This window comes from Salmo salar, chromosome 15 (assembly GCF_965601325.2).
Source record: "Salmo salar chromosome 15, fSalSal1, whole genome shotgun sequence".
In the NCBI taxonomy this organism is placed as follows: domain Eukaryota; kingdom Metazoa; phylum Chordata; class Actinopteri; order Salmoniformes; family Salmonidae; genus Salmo; species Salmo salar.
The window spans coordinates 60,323,896-60,351,881 of NC_138305.1; the positions used below are offsets into that span (position 1 = coordinate 60,323,896).

General features: G+C 41.0%; 1 protein-coding gene and 1 pseudogene across 4 annotated transcripts in view; both read right to left on the reverse strand.

The window, feature by feature from the left end:
• LOC106571760 (protein lin-9 homolog) overlaps positions 1-15,914 on the reverse strand; it is a 52,044-nt gene extending 36,130 nt beyond the window's left edge. Inside the window, exon 1 of one of the 3 annotated variants that reach the window (XM_014145190.3) lies at positions 15,824-15,914. In XM_014145190.3, the coding sequence (XP_014000665.3) occupies positions 15,824-15,829 (6 nt within the window). In that variant the 5' untranslated portion in view covers positions 15,830-15,914. The remainder of the gene's footprint in view (positions 1-15,823) is intronic. The other 2 variants (XM_014145189.3, XM_082961926.1) reach the window with 2 other exon arrangements.
• Positions 15,915-15,968: 54 nt separating this feature from the next.
• LOC106571772 (poly [ADP-ribose] polymerase 1-like) lies at positions 15,969-27,917 on the reverse strand (annotated as a pseudogene). The gene is made up of 21 exons (XR_014380538.1): positions 27,736-27,917; positions 25,953-26,114; positions 25,245-25,798; positions 24,969-25,106; positions 24,776-24,868; positions 24,468-24,581; positions 24,135-24,298; positions 23,737-23,858; positions 23,327-23,424; positions 21,745-21,956; positions 21,421-21,623; positions 21,007-21,202; positions 20,692-20,833; positions 20,372-20,588; positions 20,026-20,140; positions 19,833-19,930; positions 19,529-19,673; positions 19,192-19,319; positions 19,034-19,095; positions 18,784-18,898; positions 15,969-17,057 (listed from the first exon to the last, which is right to left on the reverse strand). The product of XR_014380538.1 is annotated as a poly [ADP-ribose] polymerase 1-like (transcript).
• Positions 27,918-27,986: the final 69 nt, after the last annotated feature.

Genomic DNA, 27,986 nt, shown 5'->3' on the forward strand with positions numbered 1-27,986 from the left:
ACAGGAAAAAAAATGTATGCACAAGAATGGAGCTATTCAGAAAGTTCACAAACACATTGACTTTTTCCACATTATTGTATTGTAGCCTGAATTAAAAATAGTATAAATTAAGATGTTTGTGTCACTGGTCTCCCCCCCACACACACACACACAAACACACACACTCTACACCAAAATGTCAAAGTGGAATTATATATACACACACATTTTCTTTTTTACAAATTAATGAAAGGTATTCAAAACCCTTTCTTACGGCAAGCCACAATACATTCTGGAGTAAAAATGTGCTTAACAAGTTAGGGGAGGGTTTGACCGGGGTAATTTGATCGTAACTGACTTGCCTAGTTAAATAAACATTTTGAAAATTCACATAATAAAGGACTCTAATAGTGTTTAACATTATGTTTTTAATGTCTACCTCATTTCTGTACCCCACATATACAATCATCTGTAAGGTCCCCCAGTAGAGAAGTGCATTTCAAACACTGATTCAACCACAAAGATCAGGGAGGTTTTCCAATGCCTCATAAAGAAGGGCACCTATTGGTAGATGGGTAAACAAATTATAAAAACAGACAATGAATATCACTTTAAGCATTGTGAAGTTATTAATTACAGTTTGTATCAATACACCTAGTCACTACAAAGACACAGGTGTCCTTCCTAACTCAGTTACCGGAAACGAAGGAAACCGCTCAGGGATTTAAACATGAGGCCAATGGTGACTTTATAACAGTTGCAGAGTTTAATATAGTTTAATGGCTGTGATAGGAGAAAACTGAGGACAGATCAACAACATTGTAGTTACTCCAGAAACTACTATCCTAAAAGACAGTGAAAAGATGGAAGCCTGTACAGAACAAACAAATATTCCAAAACATGCATCCTGTTTGCAACAAGGCACTAAAGTAATACTGTAAAAACGTGGCAAAGCAATACTTTTTGTCCCGAATATGTTTGGGGCAAATACAATACTTTACTGAGTACCACTCTCCATAATTTCAAGCATAGCCATATCATGTTATGGGTATGCTTGTAAACATTAAGGTTTGGGGAGATTTTCAGGGTAAAAAAAGAAACTGAAGGGAGCTAAGCAAAATCTTAGAGGAAAAACTAGTTCAGTCTGCTTCCACCTGACACTGGGAGATGAATTCACCTTTGAGCATGACAATAACCTAAAACACATGGCCAAATCTACACTGGGGTTGCTTAACAAAAAGACAGTGAATGTTTGAGTGGCCAAGTTAAAGTTTTGACTTAAATCTACATGAAAATGTATGGCAAGACCTGAAAATGAATCAACAACCAATTTGACAGACGCTGAAGAATTTTGAAAATTATATTTTTTTAAAAGACAAATGTTGCATAATCCAAGTGTGTAAAGCACTTAGTCTTACCCAGAATGACTCAACTGTAATATCTGCCAAAAAGGTTCTTCTACAAAGTACTTACTCAGGGGTGTGAATACTAATGTAAATGAGATAGCAAATGTATTGAAAATGAAATACAGATGCTAACAAATTGTAAAAAACGGTTTTCACTTTGTCATTATGGGGTATTTTGTGTAAATCTATTTAATCCATTTTGAATTGAGGCTGAAATATAATCTCGAATAAGGGGTATGAATACTTTAAGGAACTCTATAAAGAGTACCAGTACCACATCAGCGTGCAGAAATATGAGACATTTGAGGTAGATACAATGCATTTGGAAAGTATTGGCTCCCGAGTGGCTCAGCGTTCTAAGGCACTACAGACCCTGGTTCGATCCCAGGCTGTATCACAACCGGCCGTGATCGGGAGACCCATAGGGCGGCGCACAATTGGCCCAGCATCGTCCTGGTTAGGGTTTGGCCGGTGTAGGCCGTCATTATAAATAATAATTTGTTCTTAACGGACTTGCCTAGTTAAATAAATAATTCAGAACTTGACTTTTTCCACATTGTTACATTGCAGCCTTATTCTAAAATTGATCAAAAAATAATATCTACACACAATTGAGCTCAGGTGCATCCTGTTTACATTGATCATCCTTGATCGGCGTCCACCTGTGGTGAATTCAGCTGATTGGACATGATTTGGAAAGGCACACACCTGTCTATATATGGTCCCACAGATGACAGTGCATGTCAGAGCAAAAACCAAGCCACCAGTTCGAAGGAATTGTCATTAGCGCTCCAAGAAATGATTGTGTTGAGGGGAAGGGTAGGTCTGGGGAAGGGTACAAAAAAAAAGTCTCTGCTGCATTGAAGGTCCGTAAGAACACAGTGGCCTCCATCATTCTTAAATGGATGAAGTTTGGAACCACCAAGACTCTTCCTAGAGCTGGCCGCCTGGCCAAACTGAGCAATATGGGGAGAAGGGCCTTTGACAGGGAAGTGACCAAGAACCCAATGGTCACTCTGACAGAGCTCCAGAGTTCCTCTGTGGAGATGGGAGAACCTTCCAGAAGGACAACCATCTCTGCAGCACTCCACCAATCAGGCCTTCATTGTAGTGGCCAGACAGAAGCCACTCATTAAAAAATGCACATGACAGCCCGCTTGGAGTTTGCCAAAAGGCATCGAAAGGACTTTAACCCAAGAGAAACAAAATTCCCCGATGAAACCAAGACTGAACTCTTTGGCCTGAATGCCAAGCGTCACGTCTGGTGGAAACATGGCACCATCCCTATAGTGAAGCATGGTGGTGGCAACATCATGCTGTGGGAAGGTTTTTCAGCAGCAGGGTCTGGGAGACTAGTCAGGATCAAGGGAAAGATGAACAGAGCAAAGTACAGAGATATCCTTGATGAAAACCTGCTCCATAGGGCTCAGGACATCAGACTGGGGTGAAGGTTCACCTTCCAACAGGACAATGACCCTAAGCACACAGCCAAGACAACGCAGTCGTGACTTTAGGACAAGTCTCAAGTACAGGTGTGCCAAGCTTGTAGCGTCATACCCAAGAAGACTCTAGGCTTTAATCGCTGCCGAAGCCTGCAAACGTATCATGTGGAATGCCATTTTATCTAACCATTTCTACCGATCTGTGTGCCAGTCATATGCACATTTTCATGGAACAGTTTCATTTCCTTCAACAAAGTACAAAGTAAAGAGTCTGAATACTGATGTAAATGTTATTTCATTTTTTGTTTTTGCAAACATTTAAAAAAACTTGTTTTTGCTTTGTCATTATGGGGTATTGTGTGTAGATTGATGAGTTAGGAAAAACAATTTTATCCATTTTAGAATAAGGCTGTAACGTAAGAAATAGAGGTCGACCGATGATTTTTCAACACCGACACCGATTATTGGAGGACCAATAAAAGCTGACACCGATTATTGAAGGACCAATAAAAGCTGATATCGATTTAAAAAAGAAAAAATAGCCACTTTTTATATATACACACATTTGTAATAATGACAATTACAACAATACTGAATGAACACTAACTTAATATAATACATAAATAAAATAAATTTAGTATCAAATAATGAAACATGTTCAGTTTGGTTAAAATAATGCAAAAATGGTGTTAGAGAAGTAAAAGTGCAATATGTGCCTTGTAAAAAAGCTAATGTTTAAGTTTCTTGCTCAGAACATGAGCATATGAAAGCCGGTGATTCCTTTTAACATGAGTCTTCAATATTCCCAGTTAAGAAGTTTTAGGTTGTAGTTATAGGACTATTTATCTCTATACCATTTGTATTTCATATACCTTTGACTATTGGATGTTCTTATAGGCATTATAGTATTGCCAGCCAATCTCGGGAGTTGATAGGCTTGAAGTCATAAACAGCACTGTGCTTCAAGCATTGTGAAGAGCTGCTGATTTGTAATGCACTGTACACAAAGGAAGGGTAAAGTGACTAGGCATCAGAACAGATCAGAGTAAAATGAACAGAGTAGCAGCAGCAAATTATGTGTGAGTGTATGTGTGTTGTGTCGGTATGTGTGAATGTGTGTGGGTTTTGTGTGTGAGAGTGTATACAGTTGAAGTCGGAAGTTTACACACACTTAGGTTGGAGTCATTAAAACTTGTTTGTTTTTCAACCACTCCACAAATGTCTTGTTACAAACTATAGTTTTGGCAAATCGGTTAGGACATCTACTTTGTGCATGACACAAGTCATTTTTCCAACAATTGTTTACAGACAGATTATTTCACTTATAATTCACTGTATCACAATTCCATTGGGTCAGAAGTTTACATACAGTAAGTTGACTGTGCCTTCAAACAGCTTGGAAAACTCCAGAAAATGATGTCATGGCTTTAGAAGCTTCTGATAGGCTAATTGACATCATTTGAGTCAATTGGATGTGTACCTGTGGATGTATTTCAAGGCCTACCTTCAAACTCAGTGCCTCTTTGCTTGACATCATGGGAAAATCAGCCAAGACCTCTGAATTTTTTTAATATTTTTTTTTTTAGACCTCCACAAGTCTGGTTCATCCTTGGGAGCAATTTACAAATGCCTGAAGGTACCACATTCATCTATACACACAATAGTACGCAAGTATAAACACCATGGAACCACGCAGCCGTCATACCGGTCAGGAAGGAGACGCGTTCTGTCTCCTAGAGATAAATGTACTTTGGTGCGAAAAATGAACAGCAGCAAAGGACCTTGTGAAGATGCTGGATGAAACAGGTAAAAAAGTACCTATATCCACAGTAAAACGAGTCCTATATCGACATAACCTGAAAGGCCGCTAAGCAAGGAAGAAGCCACTGCTCCAAAACCACCATAAAATAGCCAGACTACAGTTTGCATCTGCACATGAGAACAAAGAACGTAGTTTTTGGAGAAATGTCCTCTAGTCTGATGAAACAAAAATAGAACTGTTTGGCCATAATGACCATCGTTATGTTTGGAGGAAAAAGGGGGAGGCTTGCAAGCCGAAAAACAGCATCGAAACCGTGAAGAACGGGGGGTGGCAGCATCATGTTGTGGGGGTGCTTTGCTGCAGGAGGGACTGGTGCACTTCACAAAATAGATGACATCGTAAGGAAGGACAATTATGTGAACAAATTAAAACATCAGTCAGGAAGTTAAAGCTTGGTTGCAAATGGGTCTTCCAAATGGACTATGACCCCAAGCATACTTCCAAAGTTGTGGCAAAATGGCTTAAGGACAACAAAGTCAAGGTATTGGAGTGGACATCACAAAGCTCTGAAAAAAAAAAAATGAAAAAGCATGTGCGAGCAAACCTGACTCAGTGACACCAGCTCTGTCAGGAGGAAAGGGCCAAAATTCACCCACCTTATTGTGGGAAGCTTGTGGAAGGCTACTCGAAACGTTTGACCCAAGTTCAACAATTTAAAGGCAATGCTATCAAATACTAATTGAGTGCATGTAAACTTCTGACCCAGTGGGGAATGTGATGAAAGAAAAGCTGAAATAAATCATTCTCACTACTATTATTCTGACATTTCACATTCTAAAAATAAAGTGGTGATCCTAACTGACCTAAGACATGGAATTTTTACTAGGATTGCATGTCATGAATTGTGAAAAACTGAGTTTAAATGTATTTGGCTAAGGTGTATGTAAACTTCCGACTTCAATTGTATATAGTCTAGTGAGTGTGCGTAGAGGCAGTGCAGATAGTTTGGGTACCATTAATTGAATATTTAGCAGTCTTCTTGCTTGGAGGTAGAAGCTGTCTCTGAGCCTGTTGGTCTGAGAGCCGATGCTCTGGTATCGTTTGCCGGATGTAGCAGAGTGAACAGTCTATGGCATGGGTGTCTGGAGTCCCATGTAATTTTGTCAGCAGCTGATTGTCATGCAGAAGACTGCCGGTCTCACGGTAACTGACCGTTAGTTAACATAAACACGTTTATCATCCCCAGGCCGCCAAGAAGCTGATTAGAACATATATTTTTTTTATGTCTAATAAATCTATTGAATATACACCATCACAATAAATCCATTTATTTTAGGCAGGTCTAAAGAAACATGATATGTAGAACATTTATTTCAGAAGAACAGAATATGAGTTATCTGTCTATGCTCCATGCCATAGGCTGCATGCTTGTTCATTTAGCTGACAAGAAATCTTAAGTCCTGTGCCATTATTTAAAATTATATAATTTTTATAGTAAGAGTATAATTTAACTGAATCAAATAGAAATGATATTTTTCCCATTCCGGAGCGAGTGTGTTCAGATGAAGTGGCTATGTTGAACATAAAAGTGATCGTTTGAAACAGGTCCTATACACTAGATTTAGTGTTACTTGGCAACTTTAGCTGTGAATAAAACAAACCTTACAAATCTAAAGATATGGCCTGCATGATGCAACTATAGGATATTGATGATTTGAGAAAGTGGCAAAAAAAGCATGCAGTCTGTTCCTTGCCTCAGGCTGCACACTGTTCATCAAGTGATCTTATGTTCACCCATCAGACTATTCTCAATGTAATCTCGTCTTTACTAATATGTAAAATTAGTTTTGATTTAGAAAGGCCCATTATCAAATGGACAGGAAACGGGCAAGAGATAAAATACATGTCATCCGTATGTACTGGAAGAGTGAATGGAGGCCACTTTCCTGCCGGTTAATTTTTCACTCATGAGGGTGTGAGGGTAGGCTACTCCGGTTATTTTGAGGTGCCACAGGTGATATTGCCCTTAACTCTGTATACCATTGGCTCTCCAACCCTGTTCCTGCAACTACCCAGTGCTTAATTTGGGAAATCAAGTTAAATCTGTTGGGGAACATCAATTGTTACATGTTTTCACAACAGAACATATTTAATTAAACTGTTGACATCCACTCTCTCTGTGCGCTGGAGAAAGGAATGAAGGAGATATGGGAGGACATGGAAACAGTGGTTGAGATATTCTGTAGCAAAAAGGTAAAAAAAAAATCAAAAAAAAATCATATTACTAGGCTATTCAAAATCAAATTCACTATAATTGTAGGCCAACTCTGAATTTACTTAATTTAGGCTAGACCAATTATGGTATATTGTGTGTAGATTGATTAGAACATTGAATAAATGTTAGAGTAAGGCTTTAACAAAACAAAATGTTGAAAAGTCTAGAGGTCTGAATACTTTCCGAATGCACTGTTTGTGTTTTAATATAATCAACTACATATGCATTGAGCGTATCTGATGCTTTAAGCTTACTGTTTGATGAAATATGACAAATGACTCAAGAGGGAGCCTGAGATCAACCCCCCCCCCCCCCAAAAAAGTACAGTCAACATCAGTTGAGACAAATAATTTACCTGTCCATCTTCCTCCCACTCCTATTGGCTTTTGTGGATTCTGCCGCTACTCCCCTGAAGTTGCCATTCATAGGCTAAATGAGTAGTCTGCAAACTTTCATGTGGAATGCCAATTTATCTAACCATTTCTACCGATCAGCGTGCCAGTCATATACACATTTTCATGGAACAGTTTAATTTCCTTTATAATAACGCCTTCGTATCTCAAATGATTGTCATGTGGTTAATCAAAATTCTATCCAAATCTAAATGAAAATGATAAACCTAAAAAGTAACTTCTATTGCCAACTATGTAAAAATAGCCTTTAAAGCCAACAGACAAAACCATTGCAGCATGCAGGTAGAAAATATCCTGATAAAAATAAATACCTTATAAATCACATTGGGCTACAAATGGCCTGTCTACCACAAACTTGAAACATTGAATCAACTATTAACTTGGGTCCAGCTGGAAGCTCCTTGCAACATTGTATAAAATATTCTGGGCTCCTCAGAGTTTCCTGAGGCAGTGAGCTCAGGACAGATACCACTGTAGGGTATTTGCGTAAGGGATAAGAAGTAATCAGATAGGCCTATTTTTTACTTTCCACAGGATCAGAGCATTACATGTTTCCCTTTCCTGCAAAGTGGTTATGGAAAGGGAAATAGCTGGTAAGATTTTTCAAGTACATTGAGGAGTTGGCATTCTCAATTGATGTAAAAACAGACTTGGTTTTCTTCATGTTTGAGGTGAAGAATACATTAATGATCTGTGGTTTTTCTCAAACTAGTGGTTGCGTGTTAGGCCAATCAGAAACACTAATCAGATCCCCAAATGGGCACATTCCTATGCCTACATTTGCACGCAGGCCAGGTAGCCAATAGGCCTACTTCTATGCGTAATCAAGTGCGCTTCCTTACTCAACATTGACTGGAGCACTCCAAATAAAAAACAATGACTAAAGTGACAAAACTCTTAAATGGAATGAAATAAATCAAAACTTGTCTTTCACAAGTGTAGAATAGGTTGTGCTCGCCGCAAACAATGTGTCCACTCTGACAATAAGAACGGTAAAAGACCGGAATAATAATAATAATATATTGAATGCATTAACAGAAATTACCGCAACCAAACAAACGGTAAATATACTACTGGTGATATACAGTACCAGTCAAAAGTTGGGAAAACTACTCATTCGACGGATTGTCTTTATTTTTACTATTTTCTACATTGTAGAATAATAGTGAAGATATCAAAAACATGAAATAACACATGGAATCATGTAGTAACCAAAAAAGTGTGAAACAAATCAAAATATATTTTACATTTTATATTCTTCAAAGTAGCCACCTTTCGCCTTGACAGCTTTGCACACTCTTGGCATTCTCTCAACCAGTTTAACCTGGAATGCTTTTCCAACAGTCTTGAAGGAGTTCCCACATATGCTGAGCACTTGTTGGCTGCTTTTCTTTCACTGCAGTCCAACTCATCCCAAGCCATCTCAATTGGGTTGATGTTGGGTGATTGTCGAGGCCAGGTCATCTGATGCAGAACGCCATCACTCTCCTTGGTAAAATAGCCCTTACACAGCCTGGAGGTGTGTGGTGTTATTGTCCTGTTGAAAAACAAATGATAGTCCCACTAAGCGCAAACCAAATAGGACGGCTTATCGCTGCAGAATGCTGTGGTAATCATGCTGGTTAAGTGTGCCTAGAATTCTAAATAAATACTCTGCATCTCACGAAGACACGATGGTTGGAACCAAAAATCTCCAATTTGGACTCATCAGACCAAAGGACAGATTTCCACCGATCTAACGTCTATTGCTCATGTTTCTTGGCCCAAGCAAGTCTCTTCTTCTTACAGGTGTCCTTTAGTGGTTTCTTTGCAGCAATTTGACCATGAAGGCCTGATTCACGCAGTCTCCTCTGCACAGTTGATGTTGAGATGTGTCTTTTACTTGAACTCTGTGAAGAATTATTTGGGCTGCAATTTCTGAGGCTGGTAACTAATGAACTTATGCTCGGCAGCAGATGTAACTCTGCGTCTTCCTTTCCTGTGGCGGTCCACATGACAGCCAGTTTGATCATAGGGCTTGATGGTTTTTGCAACTGCACAAAATTTTTCCGGATTGACTGACCATGTCTTAAGGTAATGATGGACTGTTGTTTCTCTTTGCTTATTTGAGCGGTTCTTGCCATAATATGAACTTGGTCTTCTACCAAATAGGGCTATCTTCTGTATACCACCCCATACCTTGTCACAACACAACTGATTGGCTCAAACGCATTAACCTGTTTAGGATATGGGGCAGTATTTTCACGGCCAGATAAAAAAACGTACCCGATTTAATCTGGTTATTACTCCTGCCCAGAAACTAGAATATGCATATAATTGTTTGATTTGGATAGAAAATACCCTAAAGCTTCTAAAACTGTTTGAATGGTGTCTGTGAGTATAACAGAACTCATATGGCAGGCCAAAACCTGAGAAGATTCCCTACAGGAAGTGCCCTCTCTGACCATTTCTTGGCCTTCTATAGGCTCTTTATCGAAAACAGAGGATCTCTGCTGGAACGTGACATTTTCTAAGGCTCCCATAGGCTCTCAGAAGGCGCCAGAACGGGGAATGATGACTCTGCAGTCCCTGGCTGAAAAACAGTAGAGCTCTTGGAAAGTGGTCGTTCTGAGAACAAATGACACGGGTGAGCGCGCGTGCATGTGAAAACTCAATTTTCAATTTTCAGTGTTTGAACAAAAAAAAGGTCTCCCGGTCGGAATATTATCGCTGTTTTACAAGAAAAATCGCATAAAAATTGATTTTAAACAGCGTTTGACATGCTTCGAAGTACGGTAATGAAATGTTTTGTCACGATACGCGCCGGCGCGTCACCCATCGGATAGTGACTTGAACGCACGAACAAAACTGAGCTATTTGGATATAACTATGGATTATTTAGAACCAAAACATTGGGTGTTGAAGTAGAAGTCCTGGGAGTGCATTCTGACGAAGAACAGCAAAGGTAATCAAATTTTTCTTATAGTAAATCTGAGTTTGGTGAGGGCCAAACTTGGTGGGTGTCAAATTAGCTAGCCGTGATATCTACTCAGAATATTGCAAAATGTGCTTTCACCGAAAAGCTATTTTAAAATCTGACACCGCGATTGCATAAAGGAGTTCTGTATCTATAATTCTTAAAATAATTATGTTTTTTGTCAACGTTAATCGTGAGTAATTTAGTAAATAAACCGGAAGTTTGCGGTGGGTATGCTAGTTCTGAACAAAACATGCTAATGTAAAAAGCTGGTTTTTGATATAAATATGAACTTGATTGAACAAAACATGCATATATTGTATAACATAATGTCCTAGGAGTGTCATCTGATGAAGATCATCAAAGGTTAGTGCTGCATTTAGCTGTGGTTTTGGTTTTTGTGACATATATGCTAGCTTGAAAAATGGGTGTCTGATTATTTCTGGCTGGGTACTCTCCTGACATAATCTAATGTTTAGCTTTCGCTGTAAAGCCTTTTTGAAATCGGACAATGTGGTTAGATAAAGGAAAGTCTTATCTTTCAAATGGTGTAAAATAGTCATATGTTTGAGAAATTTGAAATTATAGCATTTAAGGTTTTTCGTATTTCGCGCCAGGCGCTACCATTGGATATTGGTAAGGTGTTCCGCTGTCCATTTAAATGAAACTGGTATACTTCATTACAATTTTGGTCTTTAATGCAGGGCAGACAAGTTCCTTACTTTTCCCCCAACTATTAAATCCAGTTTTTACATGTTAACCCCCGCCCCAAATCTAAATCTAATATGGACCGCAATGTTTTGTTCTGGTACACCCTATCAACAACAGGTGAAATATCAAGGGCGCCAAATTTGAAAACAATTAAATGTCAGAATTCAAATTTCTCAAACATACAACTATCTTACACCCTTTGAAAGATAAACATCTCCTTAACATCTCCTTAATCTTGTCCGATTTCAAAAAGGCTTTACGGCGAAAGAATAAAGTTATGTTAGGACAGTACATTGAAAATAGCTGTGTGTAATTTTTTGTCAATGCAAAGACGGGCGTCACCAAAAGCAGAAAAACAGCTAAAATTATGCACTAACCTTTGACAATCTTCATCAGATGACACTCCTAGGACATTATGTTAGACAATACATGCATTTTTTGTTCTCTCAAGTTCATATTTATATCCAAAATCAGCATTTTACAATGGCGTTGATGTTGAGAAAATATTTTCCCTCCAATACCGCCAGTCAATCAGCACAACAAATTAAATAATTACTATTCGAAACCATTGGTAAAATATTATATTGTCATTCAAAGAATTATAGATTAACCTGTTAGGGCTAGGGGGCAGTATTGACACGGCCTGATAAAAAACGTACCCGATTTAATCTGGTTACTACTCCTGCCCAGTAACTAGAATATGCATATAATTATTGGCTTTGGATAGAAAACAACCTAAAGTTTCTAAAACTGTTTGAATGGTGTCTGTGAGTATAACAGAACTCAAATGGCAGGCCAAAACCTGAGAAGATTCCATGCAGGAAGTGGCCTGTCTGACAACTTGTGTTTCATCTTGGCTCTTTTTATTGAAGACTGAGGATCTTTGCAATAACGTGACACTTCCTACGGCTCCCATAGGCTCTCAGAGCCCGGGAAAAAGCTGAACGATATCGAGGCAGCCTCTGGCTGAAACACATTATCGCTTTTGGCAAGTGGCCGATCAGAGTACTATGGGCTTAGGCGCGTGCCCGAGTCGACAGAATGCTTTATTTTCTTTCGTCTGTTTACCTAAACGCAGAATCCCGGTCGGAATATTATCGCTTTTTTACGAGAAAAATGGCATAAAAATTCATTTTAAACAGCGGTTGACATGCTTCGAAGTACGGTAATGGAATATTTAGAATTTTTTTGTCACGAATTGCGCCATGCTCGTCACCCTTATTTACCCTTTCGGATAGTGTCTTGAACGCACGAACAAAACGCCGCTGTTTGGATATAACTATGGATTATTTTGAACCAAACCAACATTTGTTATTGAAGTAGAAGTCCTGGGAGTGCATTCTGACGAAGAACAGCAAAGGTAATAACATTTTTCTTATAGTAAATGTGACTTTGCTGAGTGCTAAACTTGCTGGGTGTCTAAATAGCTAGCCCTGTGATGCCGGGCTATCTACTGAGAATATTGCAAAATGTGCTTTCACCGAAAAGCTATTTTAAAATCGGACATATCGAGTGCATAGAGGAGTTCTGTATCTATAATTCTTAAAATAATTGTTATGTTTTTTGTGAACGTTTATCGTGAGTAATTTAGTAAATTCACCGGCAGTGTTCGGTGGGAATGCTAGTCACATGCTAATGTAAAAAGCTGGTTTTTGATATAAATATGAACTTGATTGAACAAAACATGCATGTATTGTATAACATAATGTCCTAGGGTTGTCATCTGATGAAGATCATCAAAGGTTAGTGCTGCATTTAGCTGTGGTTTGGGTTTATGTGACATTATATGCTAGCTTGAAAAATGGGTGTCTGATTATTTCTGGCTGGGTACTCTGCTGACATAATCTAATGTTTTGCTTTCGTTGTAAAGCCTTTTTGAAATTGGACAGTGTGGTTAGATTAACGAGAGTCTTGTCTTTAAAATGGTGTAAAATAGTCATACGTTTGAAAAATTGAAGTTTTTGCATTTGAGGTTTTTGAATAACGCGCCACGGGATTACATTGGCTGTTACGTAGGTGGGACGATTTGGTGCCACCTACCCTAGAGCGGTTAACATCTCGTGAACGCAACCGCATTGCCAGATTTAAAAATAACTTTACTGGGAAAATCACACTTTGCAATAAACGAGGTGCTGTGCTCAGAAAAATAGGCTTGGCGATACAGACTAGGCGCCATGTTGGAGATCAAAAATCAAAAATACTATGTAAATATTCCCTTACCTTTGATTATGTTCATCAGAAGGCACTTCCAGGAATCCCAGGTCCATAACAAATGTAGTTTTGTTCGAAAAAGCTCATAATTTATGTCCAAAAAAGCTGTGTTAGCGCGTCCTGTAGGCTACTCAAAAACATGAACGTCGCCCGCCGGAATTGTCTTCACCAAAGAGGGGGGGAAAAAATATTTACGTTCGTTCAAACATGTCAAACGTTGTATAGCATAAATCATTAGGGCCTTTTTCAATCAGAACTTCAATAATATTCAAGGCGGACGATTGCATTCTCTTTTAAAACGTATTGGAACGAGAGTACACAAACATGCACTCGCGCACCATAGCAGTATAGGCCATCCGCTTATGACCAACTTACCAGGCCTCTCGTTCGGTCAGTTTTCACAGTAGAAGACTCAAACCACTGTAAAGACTGTTGACATCTAGTGGATGGCGTAGGAAGTGCTAAATGATTAATACGTCCCTGTGTGTTTCAATGGCATAGGCATAAAAGTAATTCAACACATCAGATATCCACTTACTGTTAGAATTTGTCTCAGGGTTTTGACTGCCATATGAGTTCTGTTATACTTACAGACACCAATCAAACAGTTTTAGAAAATTCAGAGTGTTTTCTATCCAAATCTATTAATAATAATATGCCTATCCTAGCTTCTGAGTATGTGTAGGAGGCAGTTAAAATGGGCACATATTTTTTTCAAAATTCTCAATACTGCCCCCTAGCCCCAACAGGTTTAACAGAATGTGAATGGCAGAACAGGTGTTGTATGTGGAGGATGAGGGCTGCAGTAGATATCTCAGATAGAACTGCAATACGTAACTTTTTGGGCAACCTGACCAAATTCACATCGAAATGTGAGTTATAGATCTGTCATTCTTATTGAAAGCAAGTCTAAGAAGCAGTAGATCTGTTCTATGTGCGCTATTATTCACTATGCACTGCAGTGTTCTAGAATATTGAACCATTGGCTTTCATACTTTTTGAATTCTCAGCCCAGCTCAAGCAATTTCTCCAACACATTCAAATTAATAGGTTGAGAATTGTGGGGAGGTGCGCAGATGGTGGTCTCAGAGCCTTGTAGCTATGTCACAATGGAACTTCGGAGTCTGTGGACTATGATTTACACTTTAGCCCAGGGACATCTGTATGCAAAAACTAAAAGTGTTGTGACACAAAACAATGCCTATTGGAGAGAATGTCATTTTTATGAACCTAAGTAAGGGTCAATTATTGAGAAAGGCTACCTTGAACAGACAAAGGTAGATACACAGATGGAAAGAATAGCAGGTCGTCTGAGATTGTAGAGAGTTAAATTATAATGCTAGTTAAAGAGGCAATCTGCAGTCAAACATCAATTTTTGGGACTTAATTATATTTACCCATCAATTATTGAATATAACCCATAAATTCCTCATGAGCTAACTGTCTTACCCCATCAGAACCCAAAATATATGCCTGTTTTAATGCAATATTTATAAACAGTAAATGTACCAACAAAAAAAAACATGTATTGACCGAGTAAAAAATTGCTTAAAACTATCATTTTTATATCATGGATGGTCATTCCTTGCATCCATAGCTAGCTCTATGAATTTGAGATTTTATATTTATTTTACCTTTATTTAACTAGGCATGTCAGCTAAAAACAAATTCTTATTTACTATGACGGCCTACCCCGGCCAAACCCGGACGACGCTGGGCTAAATTGTGCACCGCCCTTAGGGACTCCCAATCACAGCCGGATGTGATAGTCTGGATTCGAACCAGAGACTGTAGTGACTGACGCCTCTTGCACTGAGATGCAGTGCCTAAAACCGCTGAGCCAATCGGGTGCCCACAAAATACAGTTCACCCCCCATCCCTCAGCATTTTACCAAACAGGGGCAGGGAATTTGCTTTGTTATTGTTCAACTGCAGATATACCCTCTAAATAATACCTAGGAAACTGGCAGTCATTGTGGCTTTGATAGGTTACCAGAAAAATATGTCAGATGACAGCAAGCCAACACAGTATGACGCCTCACATCACCCACTAGACAGCTGTTCTGTCAGTGGCTTTAGATAAGACGCTGAATCGGCGGCTTGTTTTTAGATGATAGCAGCAAGAAACCTAAGTATATATTTTAGGGAACAGTGGATAATTTAAGCAACTTGCTAACTAGAATGTGTTATTACAACAACAGTAAGTTAGACCTCTCATCATGGTTGGGTAATTATTATCCCATAATTTAGCGTTAGTTACACCCTTGGCTCAAAAATGTGAGTGGATAAAAAGATTCAGAAATGAACAGAACACTCAAACTCAGCTAGGTAACATTAGCTAGTTTAGTCTTTAGCTAACGGACTACAAGGTTGCTATAATTTTGCTAGCAATTATGACCATCGCCTAATTATGTTTAGTGTAACTTAGCTAGTTAACGTTAGCCGATAACTAGCTAGCTAAACTTAGTAACTAACAAGCATTAGCTCACTAGCTAGCTTTTCAGTCTAGACATCGAGAGCTTACAAACACTTCATGGGGGGGGGGGGGGGTGCGACAAGTATATAAGGCCTGATAACCGAGTAATAACATCAGGCCTTAAACAACAAATTACCTCACAGAGTAGCATTGGCACCTTAAACGTGTTGTAAAATTCGTGTTATTACTTACTCTCATCTAACAGCTGGTCCATCTCCGCCATCTTGAATTAGCCGCGCCGCTTTTTCAAAGATGTATTGTCAAGATGCATTCTGGGACAGAGGGTGTCTGTCGCGTACAACTAACTCAGCGGTCATCTTTATAATAAACCAGTACATTATTATTTTCAGGTATATAGTTTATGGAAAGGGATGGACAAATTGGGTTACAATGAAATTAATGTATTTAGCTATAGTTGTATAGATCATTGAGAAGACTGGCAGACCTCAAACGTCCTGTCTGAAGGAAAAATAATATATACTCCAATGATCCCAGTTGTATAATTCATCCAGACAAATAAGACAAAAATACATAAATGAGAGTGCTGTTTAAATTGCCAGACCACTCAGAGAATCTCGCCTTGTTTTACAGAGTGTTCATAGGATACCCTCAAATGACAGACATGAAGTAAGTGGGCCACGGTGGATGTTTGACATATTTGGTGTAGACATTAATTCTCCAGACAGAGGTTATCATTAAGTCATGACAAGATTGATATAAGACCAACAATCACTCCAAGTAAATCACTTATTTTACAGAATGTTGTCTAAATGCTGTCAGCCCAAACCAATACCTTGTCAATATCTTCTGACCAGAATGGAAGGTTAAAGAGAAATTACTAATTTGGAAACATCTCATTATGCCTGTTGAAACAGACCATAGATGCCAAATTGCACAGTTAAGAGTAAATAACAGAGAATTGCTTTTACCTCAAATACTACCTAGGACTATGGGTACACATGTACAATTTAACAGACAAGTCTTTTTATATTGTTTTCTGATGAATCTCTTTCCACAGGTACCTCAATTCAGCCATTCTGAAAGGCAAACTGACCTCATGATCCAGTCTTAGTAAAGACTGAAACAGGTACGTACTGAGTTGCATAAAACCAAGGCCAATACATCAATCCAATTTATAGGCATCTGCTATTGCAATAAGCCATGTATATAGTGACAAGGATTTTAAAACTACTGAATGAAAACAGAACATGGTATTATGCTGGGAAGATGGTGAAGGGGGGCAAATATGTCCTTTGTTGTGGGGTGGGGGCTGGAAGCGGTGGGGTTGCTACGTGGTCAGCTGGATCTTTTTGGAGGAATGGTGGTGGGCTACTACTGCACCCTTTACCACAGGGATGTCTGGTAGTTGAACTTCATCTTCAGCAGGTACTTCAGGTTCACCTGTGCCACGTCATACATCATTTATCTGGAGGAGGGGAGGTTAAGAGAAATAGAGACTAGGGAGTACAGTATGGGGGCATGGCATAATATTAAACGCAAGTTACGTTCCTGTAGCAAAAAAACAAAAATGTAAGTCTTGACAATATGACAAGTAAACTCAGCAAAAAAATGAAACGTCCCTTTTTTCTGGACCCTGTCTTTCAAAGATACTTCGTAAAAATCCCAATAAATTCACAGATCGATCATTGTAAAGGGTTCAAACACTGTTTCCCATGCTTGTTCAATGAACCATAAACAATTAATGAACATACAACTGTGGAACAGTTGTTAAGACACTAACAGCTTACAGAGGGAAGGCAATTAAGGTCCCAGTTATGAAAACTTGGGACACTAAAGAGGCCTTTTATACTGACTCTGAAAAACACCAAAAGAAAGATGCCCAGGGTCCCTGCTTATCTGCGTGAACATGTCTTAGGCATGCTGCAAGGAGGCATGAGGCCTGCAGATGTGGCCAGGGCAATAAATTGCAATGTCCTTACTGTGAGACGCCTAAGACAGAGCTACAAGGACACAGGACGGACAGCTGATCGTCCTCACAGTGGCAGACCACGTGTAACTACACCACAGGATTGGAACATCCGAACATCACACCTACGGAAAAGGTACAGGATGGCAACAACTGCCCGAGTTACACCAGGAACGCACAATCCATCCATCAGTGCTCAGACTGTCCGCAATAGGCTGAACTGAGGGCTTGTAAGCCCTCACCAGACATCACCGGCAACAACGTCGCCTATGGGTATAAACCCACCGTCGTTGGACCAGACAGGACTGGCAAAAAGTGCTCTTCTCTGACGAGTCATGGTTGTCTCACTAGGGGTGGTGGTCGGATTCGCGTTTATCGTCGAAGGAATGAACGTTACACTGAGGCCTGTACTCTGGAGCGGGATCGATTACAAGGTAGAGGGTCCGTCATGGTCTGGGGCGGTGTGTCATAGCATCATCAGACTGAGCTTGTTGTCATTGCAGGCAATCTCAATGCTGTGCGTTACAGGGAAGACATCCTCCTCCCTCATGCGGTACCCTTCCTGCAGGCTCATTCTGACATGACCCTCCAGCATTACAATGCCACCAGCCATACTGCTCGTTCTGTGCGTGATTTCCTGCAAGACAGGAATGTCAGTGTTCTGCCATGGCCAGCGAAGAGCCCGGATCTCAATCCCATGGAGCATGTCTGGGACCTGTTGGATCGGAGGGTGAGGGCTAGGGCCATTCCCCCCAGAAATGTCCGGGAACTTGCAGCTGCCTTGGTGGAAGAGTGGGGTAACATCTCACAGCAAGAACTGGCAAATCTGGTGCAGTCCATGAGGAGATGCACTGCAGTATTTAATGCAGCTGGTGGCCACACCAGACACTGACTGTTACTTTTGATTTTGACCCCCCTTTGTTCAGGGACACATTATTAAATTTCTGTTAGTCACATGTCTGTGGAACTTGTTCAGTTTATGTCTGTTGTTGAATCTTGTTATGTTCATACAAATATTTACACATGTTAAGTTTGCTGAAAATAAATGCAGTTGACAGTGAGAGGACGTTTCTTTTTTTGCTGAGTTTATGTTTCAACCTCATACATTTGTAATAACAATGTAGTAGAGCTGCAATAAGTGCAGTGCACAAACTCAATTGGATGAGAATGGGCAACAGTATAAGACTGAGTCAGAAGTTAGGCCCTCAGAGGAAGAAAAGGATACTCGTTGTACAGCAGATTTGTGTCATCAATGTTGGTGTTGGTTCCTTTTCCCACAGGCACTTGCACCCCGTCTAAAGTGACAATGGCACTAGAATCTGGGGCATTTCTACTCAAACCTAACAGAGAGAGACAGAAGAAAATAATGAGTTACATGGCAAGTAAGTTACTATAATATAATTTTTGGTATAAATAGTGCATGATTGTATACTGCCTTTTCGATCATTTTGATATTACCTCAAATCAAGCCCTACCTTTCACACTTGGTTTACCCTTGTGTAGTTTTGTGATGTGCGAGGCCTTCTTACGTTCATGCCTGTACAAAAATATATATATAATCAATGACAATATTTGTTGACTGCAGAGAATATGGAATATTAACAGCATTCTAAGAACCTGGGTTTTCACACACATGTTTCAGAGGGCAACCTCTCTCAGTAGAATGAGGCCAGTAGGGTTGGACTGGGAGGTGTGGCAGTAGTTGGTGAACTTGGACACCATGTCTGCAAAGTACACACCTTTTCCAAACATGTAATCCGTCTGGAAGGTGTCAAAACAACATTGTGAGCGTTTTTCAAATGTCACAATGTAGTAAATCTGAATTTGAGCTGGAGCTGTTGTCATATATTGATAAATATGGACTGCACAAAAAATAACATGCACAAGACCTTCTAATAAAAAAAACAAAAGGAACTTCGGCTATGCATCCCATGCATTAGGTAGCACTGTAACGTGAGGTGGACACTTACCACGGGGGCCTCTGGCAGGGCGATGCGCAGACCCTGAGACAGGATACCAGCATAGTTGGTGGCACGAGAACAGTAGCTGACGATTGGGCAGATCCTTGAAAGGGCAGTACCCCTGGTACTCTCCCTCCCAAACGATTTTGAAGAGCTGAGAGGGCGGAAGCGAGACACCACAGTACACACAGTATAGTTAAAAAAAAACAACAAGGGGGGAAAATGCTAAGGAATTTCTGTATGTCAAAAGCTTAACTTAATCATTGAGTAAAGAAACATCATAGCTTTTTTTCTTCACACTGGAAAGTCTTACCTCCTCGACTTCCAGTGTATAGGTGCTGTGTGTAGCAGCGCGTGTGTTCTTGACGTACTGCAGAATGATCTCTGCCTCCTTTGTGGTCTTGTCAACAACTTGCATGGTGGATGACAAATACAACACATTCATAGTTCATAACTTTTAGAGCACTGTATTCACAAAAGAGAGGAGCATTGAAAAGCCACCAGGCCCTACTGTACCTCTATCTTGGCTTTGAATTTCTCGTAGTTGATGTACCCATTGTTATCCTCGGCCCCTCTCAACATACCGTAGGCCACCCCAATGTCCAGCAGGTTGTCCAGCATCTGGACCTTAGCTTGGACAGTAGTGGGACACAATGGGTTAAAAACATCTACCATAGCTTACTGAAGAGTTTTCAAATAAACTTGACTTATTTGGTTCAAGTACCTCAGGACATTTGACTGACAGTGTACGCTTAGAGCTTGAGATCTGACACAAATGTATGAGTAAAGTCTCAATTCCAGTTCTCTTAATTAGGGGTGAGAGTAAGAGGATGAGTGCGAAGGAGAGAACACAGGTAGCCTCACCTGAATGTAATCCAGGATGCTGAGCAGTGGTGGTTTCTTCATACCAAAGTTGTGAGGTATGAGGGTGTAGAGGCAGCTGGACAGGTCCAGAATGTGGGACTCTGCAGAACTCTGATACAGCCTGCTGCACCTCACTGAGGAGGGTGTAGGCACTTTGGATCTGCCTCTTACTCAGCTTCCCCAGGGGCATCTTCTGGAGGTCAATCTGACAGGAAAGACAAAAGATGAATGACTAATTCTCAATGAAGAGAAATGAGAGGGAGAAATGGGGGTAAGGAAGACAAAAATACATATTTTGTCAAATAGACACATTTATAGAAAAACTCAGTATCCACCATGGCCTTCTTCATGCTCTCTACATCAAAGATGGTCCTGATGAGTTCCTGGACAGGCTTGGCCAGCAGACTTGGTGCCAGCACTGGCTGTCAGCCTCTTCACTGCCTTCTCATCCTGGTGGAGGAAATGACCAATGAGGATGGGCCAATCAGGGTAGTCCACAAACATTTCTCAATAAAAAGCAGTCCTGTCAAGTCAAATGCACAACATGTTTCTTAAATATGAACACAAACAATCCTTGTAGCTGATGTCATAGCTTGAGCAGTGTCTGCGAGTTCTAGCTGTACCTGTCCATAGTCGATTTCCAGAGGGTAGAATTTGTTGGGGCACTTGGTGAAGTGGGAAGAACCCCAGGTGTTGCTTGTCTTCTCTTCATACATGCCAAGGAAGTTGTCCATGGTAGAGTTCTTCTCATGGAACTTATCCAGCTTATTGCCCCCGATGGTGGTGCCCATTCTGCCCCAGGAGCAGAACACCCAGTACCTACACACAGAGGAAAAAGAGAAAAGGTGAGGAGAGACAGAAGCCAGGAGACAGAGGGAGAGGAAAGAGAGAAGGGTGAGATGAGGTGGAACGGAAAAGGACAAAGGGAGAAAGAGGAAGATAAATACACGGAAAGTAGTGAGTGGCCAAGGGAAAGGGGGAGATGAGCCGTGAATGGGGAGGATAAAGAGAGTGATGAGAGGACGCGAGAAAGTGGCACCCGTTTCTGAACATCGTTCTCCAGCAGCTGCAGTTTGTAGTAAGAGTTGGTTCCCCTGACGATGTCCGCCAGACCCAGCATAGCGCTAAAGATCATGTCGTTTTGCTCCAGGATGTGAGCACTGTTCTCTAGACCTGAATCTGGGTCCACTGCTGCCCCTCCTTTCAGTCCGTTTAATCTTCTTACTGGCCTTGCTACCACCTGCAAAAATAGAAAAAAGTGGAATTGACCCCAACTACTATATACTCTTCCATAGCAGCCTGTAACATAACACTCCACCATAAATCAGTTAAATTACTCAATGCTACATCCGATTCCTTACCTTCCTCTTCCTTCACCCTCCTAGTGCTCTTGGCAGCCATGGCTCCAGACTTAGAGGCTACTGCTGTAGCATGGGTATCTAGTTTGACCTCTGCCCTCCAGGGGTAGATGGTGTACAGGGAGACCAGCTCCTGCATGGCCTTGCCAGATGACTTGATGTCGGTGAGGGAAGTCCTCTGAGAAGACACGCACGCCAGACTCCTTCCACCTCCTCTGGGAGATCAAAGATGTCAAACTAGGAAATAAGGGCTGTCCCTGAAAAAAAGTTGTCTGTCCTTCCATATATAGACACACCCTATGTGTTTTAATAAAATCAACTATATGCACTGAGCTTGTCTGATGCTTTAAGCGCACCGTTTGATTAAATAATTAAGACAAATGACTCAATAGGGAGCCCGATGGCCAAGCTGTGTAAAAAAAAAGAAAACAAAAAAAGAAAGCAATTGCCTGTGTGACTGGCGCACGTTGTCCCCCTCTCCTCCCTGCTGCAGCAAAGGGGCACCACAGCAAGTGTTCATTGCGCGGTCTGTGCTGAAGCTACAACAATTTCAACCATTTCGCTTCTTACTTGTTTCTGACTGAAAAGTTCTGCTACCTCAGTTGTTTAGGAAAATCATACCCTATTCCCTCAACCCTTGCTCTCTTTACGTGAAACATGTATGCATCGCATTCATGTGACCAATAGGGCCTGAAGTCAGATCTGACTTCCCTGTTCACTCCTGAGGAAGCAGTAAAGATTTGCCCGTTTCGAGTTCATTTTTCACATCCTGCGCATCCATTTTGCTACGATGTTCGGAGTTTTTTATAACCAATTTATTGATGTGATTATGATAGGCAATAGTGGAGTGATTGAAACCTTGTAGAGTCCATGCCCCAACGAACTGAGGCGGGGAAAAAAGGGTGGGGGTTGCAACTCATTAGAAAGGTGTTCTCAATGTTTCGTAGACTGTATATGGATGATTTATAAAGCCAGACACATTTAACAGTTAGGCTATTGATTATAGACCTAATTAAGTTGGGGTTTCCGCTCTCCTCGATTTTCTTAGGCAGTTAAGACAAAGGCTGTTTCCTCATCTCCTCACTCCACTGCTGCCTCAACCACATTGTTCCCAACACCAATATGCAGGTTAACTTTGCTATAATGCACATTCAATGGCGCACTAAAGATTCCGCTATCCAACGCGAGAGAAAGCACATTTGTTATAAAATAATATATTTATTAGTGTTGCACAATCATGTTGTCATAATATAACCATGTACATTTTCAGTATCACGTCCTAGAGTGATGGACTGTACCATCCCTGTGGCCCCCGCAATGGATTAGTCCACTGAGAAAGGTGCGAATCAGACATGTGTCTTGTGCACCATGAAAAAAAATCTATTTGCGACTACTCAACTAAAGAAATCTCGGTCGACCAACAGCCTATCGCCAAAACAATTGACCAATTGACTAAATGGGGTCAGGGAATACAAAAAAATCCAACCTATCCTTCTGACAATGTGTATGTATTTGTTACTGTAAAGGTGAGCACTAGTTGAATCCGACAACCCCACCTGGTTGATTGGCTACTCACTCATGGTGCTGAGGCAAAGAGCAGCTCCTCCACAGCAGCCTTCAGCTCATCCTTGTTCTGTCTCAGCTTGCCAACGGTCAGCAGCTTCATCCCTGTCAGAGGCGTGTCTACAGGGGAGGAGAGCGAAGAGGAAGGCATATAGACAGAATTGGAATGGATAGAATGGACATTACAAAACTATGAATGGGGCTGGTCATGTTATAGCATCAAACTGAGCAACAAGACTCACTGTAAACTAGAGAAGCAAAATATAGAGTAAAATCAACTTTCTTTTACTCAAAATGGTATTCTCCATTTCAGCAAGATTCCTCAGAGCAATAAGGAGGCAACTTAGGCCATTCACCAGTTCTCTCACCCTCTGCACCCCATTCACCTACTGGTTCCTCCTCACCTGCAGAGACTCCCTCAGAGGGGGTTACTGAGAGCACTAGGATTGGGGGCGGCTGCAGAGGAGGAAGGGGGAGGGGCAGGGGCCACCTTGGAGAACACCCAGTCCTGTCTCGAACTTAAACTTCTTGAGGAAGGGAAGCTCATAGAACTCCTGGGGGTGGATAGATTAGAGGAGATGTTAGCGTGTGGAATTCAAATGAGCATTCAGTGAGTTATGTGAGATCTGTGTCGTATTCATTAGGCACGACACAGAAAAAAACGGTCTGAAACAGAGAGGGACTATCTGAACTTGTCCAATTAGAAATACCAGTTTTAGTTCTGTTGCAAAAGATTGCTTCGTTTTGCCCTAATGAACACAACCCAGATGAACATCAAGCTCTATAAGCAGCTCTACAGACAGACACTGACCCTAGAGAAGGAGACATACCTTTGGGGTGACCCAGTCCTTGCAGTTGGGCAGCTGGGTCTTGAACACACAATTGGTCCAGGCAGAGATGTCCCCAGTGCAGTCTTGAACACCAGATGGCCCTTGCACTCCTTGCAGGGCTTCAGCACTCCAAAGGCCATGCAGTCTGACAGGCTGTCCACCAACTGTCAATCAAACAACACTATTTGACTGGCTGTTTGACCCATCAATCAGACACGCACAAACATATTTACACAAAGAGTAAAATGAGACACAGACACAGAAACAGACATGAAGATATAAAGAAAAAGACAGCTAATGAGAGACAGACAGACACACAATCAGCCTCCTTACATTGGACTCTCCACAGGGCACTTCCTGTTCGTTGGCTATGAACAGCTCCTTCAAGTCAATGGTGGAACAGAACTGCCTCAGCTTGTCCTTGATGGCCCAGATCAGCTGGCACTGCTGCTGTACACACACAACCACTCAGACAGAGAGGTATTAAGAAAACATAATTAGCAAAACATATGGGCATATTGAGCAATTGACATTTGTATACACACATACAAAATCACAACAATGTTAATCATTTGATGAAGTAATAAAATATCAATGTATCGGCATTTCTGCCAAAAATATATTTTTATATCTGAGTGAACCTTCATCTGCAGCTCCACTTTCTTCTTCTCCTTCTTCTGCTGCTGGTGCTTCTCTTCTTGGATGCCCCCGCTATGTACTTTGTCAGCCTTCCTCTTTGAGGAAAAATAGGGGAGAGAAGATAGCCGTTTACATTCATTATGACCAATTGATCCACCAAAGTAAAACATTTACAAACATAATTCTGTAATTCACCCTTCAAGAGAAAGTTTTGCTGTGAAGGAAGTTGACAGGCACTGAATTCCCCATTAACTTTGTACATCAGGCCAGTTGGGAGCAGAGCTTTAGCCAAGGTAAGTCAAACATCAGGGAGATTCATTAGTGTACTGACACCTGGTGGAAAAAAAGGTTCAATCAACTGAACTGCTAGAATATCAGGGACACTGCTCCTGACTTATGTACATTCCAGTAAAGTTAAAGTTTGTAAACAATAGACTACATCTTTAATTACGTCACTAAACAAAGCCTTACCCTTCAGATTTGATGGCAGGCAGCCTCATCTTGAACTCATTGTCTTCCACTGAGTGCATCTTGAACTCCTTATCTTCCACTGAGTGTGTTGAAGCCTTTGAGCTGGGCAGCGGTGTACTCTGCTTTGAAGGCCAGCTACCTGCGGCCCACGAAGCAGGCCGTATGGTACCAGCGGTCTATCAACCCAAGCTGGGGCTTCTCTGGGTCCACTGTCTTGTTAAACACACAGATCTAGTCCTGGAGCACAGAGCTGTTAGGGCTGTTATGATAGTGTATATTTGGGTTTATGTAGGATAGCTATTCATGCATTTATGGAAATTGACAATCTCTATTCTTAAACCTTTTTTCATATTGAACAGATGTTAAAGAATAGATGTAGGGCAACTCCATTTTGCAGCCATGTGTATATCAGATAATGAACAGATGTAAATAATGGCTTCTAAACTTTTACATTTTTTCCTCACACTCTTTGCACGTGCTGCGGTTGGACTTGGCGTACTCCACTGCAAAGTCATTCAGAGTCTTCTCTCCTTTGGCCCCGCCCTTTGCGTCACCTTTTCCCGCGAGGAAGAGGGAAGCCAATGTGTTATTTGACCTTTGACTTTCAGTCAATGAGCATTCACTTTTTTAGGTGTGCCTTTTCAATTGCATCACAGGGATACACAGATGACTTCATGCTGGGGGAAAGGTTAAAAGTTAAAACCTGACCTCAAGTGGTTCCCCAGTCTTGATGGTCTTCTTGACCTTCTCCTGGTCCTAACAGAGTAGGTCAGAGAACCCAGTGATGTCCGCATGAGACTGGGCGGCCGCTCGCAGGCAGAAGCAGGAGAAGTGGTGCCAGTGGGGCACCTTACCGTCAAACATGGGTGACTGGGGAAAATAAAATAAGAGGGTCAGGGTGGGTTGAGTAGAATCACACCTGAGGGAACCACCACTATACATATAGTCAAGGTTTTAGGGCAAATATGACAACAACAAAAAACTGTAGTCACCAGCAAGCACATATCAAATCAAAGTTTATTTTTCCCGTGCGCCGAATACAACAGGTGTAGACCTTACAGTGAAATGCTTACTTACAGGCCCTAACCAACAGTGTGATTTTCAAGTAAAAAAATAAATACAAATTGGTATTAGGTGAACAATAGATGAGTAAAGAAATAAAAAGAGTGAAAAATACCAGTAGCAAGGCTATATACAGTAGCGAGGCTATATACAGGCACTGGTTAGTTGGGCTGATTCAGGTAGTATGTACATGTAGGTGTGGTTAAAGTGACTATGCATACATGATAAACAGAGTAGCAGCAGTAGCATAAAAGAGGGGTTGGCGGGTGGTAGGTGGCGGGACACAACGCAGATAGTCCGGGTAGCCAATGTGCGGGGGCACCGGTTAGTCAGGCTAATTGAGGTAGTATGTACATGAATGTATAGTTAAAGTGACTATGCAAATAGGGGCGATGCAAATAGTTCGGGTAGCCATTTGATTAGCTGTTCAGGAGTCTTATGGCTTGGGGGTAAAAACTGTTGCCATGCGGTAATAGAGAGAACAGTCTATGACTGGGGTCTTTGACAATTTTTAGGGCCTTCCTCTGACACCGCCTGGTGTAGAGGTCCTGGATGGCAGGCAGCTTAGCCCCAGTGATGTACTGGACCGTTCGCACTACACTCTGTAGTGCCTTGCGGTCGGAGGCTGAGCAGTTGCTGTACCAGGCAGTGATGCAACCAGTCAGGATGCTCTCAATGTTACAGCTGTAGAACCTTTTGAGGATCTGAGGCCTCGTGCCAAATCTTTTTAGTTTCCTGAGGGGCAATTGGCATTGTTGTGCCCTCTTCATGACTGTCTTGGTGTGTTTGGACCATTCTAGTTTGTTGGTGATGTGGACACCAAGGAACTTGAAGCTCTGCAACATACACTTGCAGTTTTAGCTTCTTGTTACACTTGTGAAGTGTAAACATTGGCTCATGTAAAATTCTTGGCACAATTCACACAAGTCTCAGGAATTGTATAGGTTAAGTAAAAAGTCATTATGACAAAGAATAATGTATTAGTGGACATTGTCCCTTAGCTAATTTGTAAATGCGTCAAGGTGACAATGGTTCCTGACGCCAAATTCCTTGGATGGGCCTATAGGAAAGCAAATGAACGCATCAAGATAACTTCACAATTGATGGCAATCTGAAGATATACTAATTGAGTGATTTTAGGTAAAGTAAATAACGTTAGCATATGTCTGACCGAGTCATAATAATCCAAAGGAATGTGCCGCTAGACGCGTAAAGGAATCAACGCCCTTTCACATGAATTAATTCAGAAGCCATTTAAACGCTACTGAGGGCTTATCGACAATAAAAACATTCTGTATTCGTAGAGGAAATCCACAACATATCAATAATGGGCTGTTTAGTGCAGAATCAACATCATATCCGTATATAAGGTTTTTATACGGTTACATTTCTGCAGTTTTCGCGGAATGAACAAGACGCTCCACGTTACCTGCACCATGATAGCCATTCGCAGCCAATCCTTAGCAATGGTTTCCTTGCAAGATGCACGTGCGCTTTTGGCATGTAAAGCTTGTCGTCTTGAGCATATGCCATTTCTGTATTGTTTTGATTTAGAATGAGGTTAATTGACTGTACTTCAAACTTGCCTGGCAGTACCCACAACAATCACGACGTAGTTCTTCTTCTTTGAAATAAAGTCGTTCGCAACAATTATATGTGCATTCCGCCACCTACTGTACA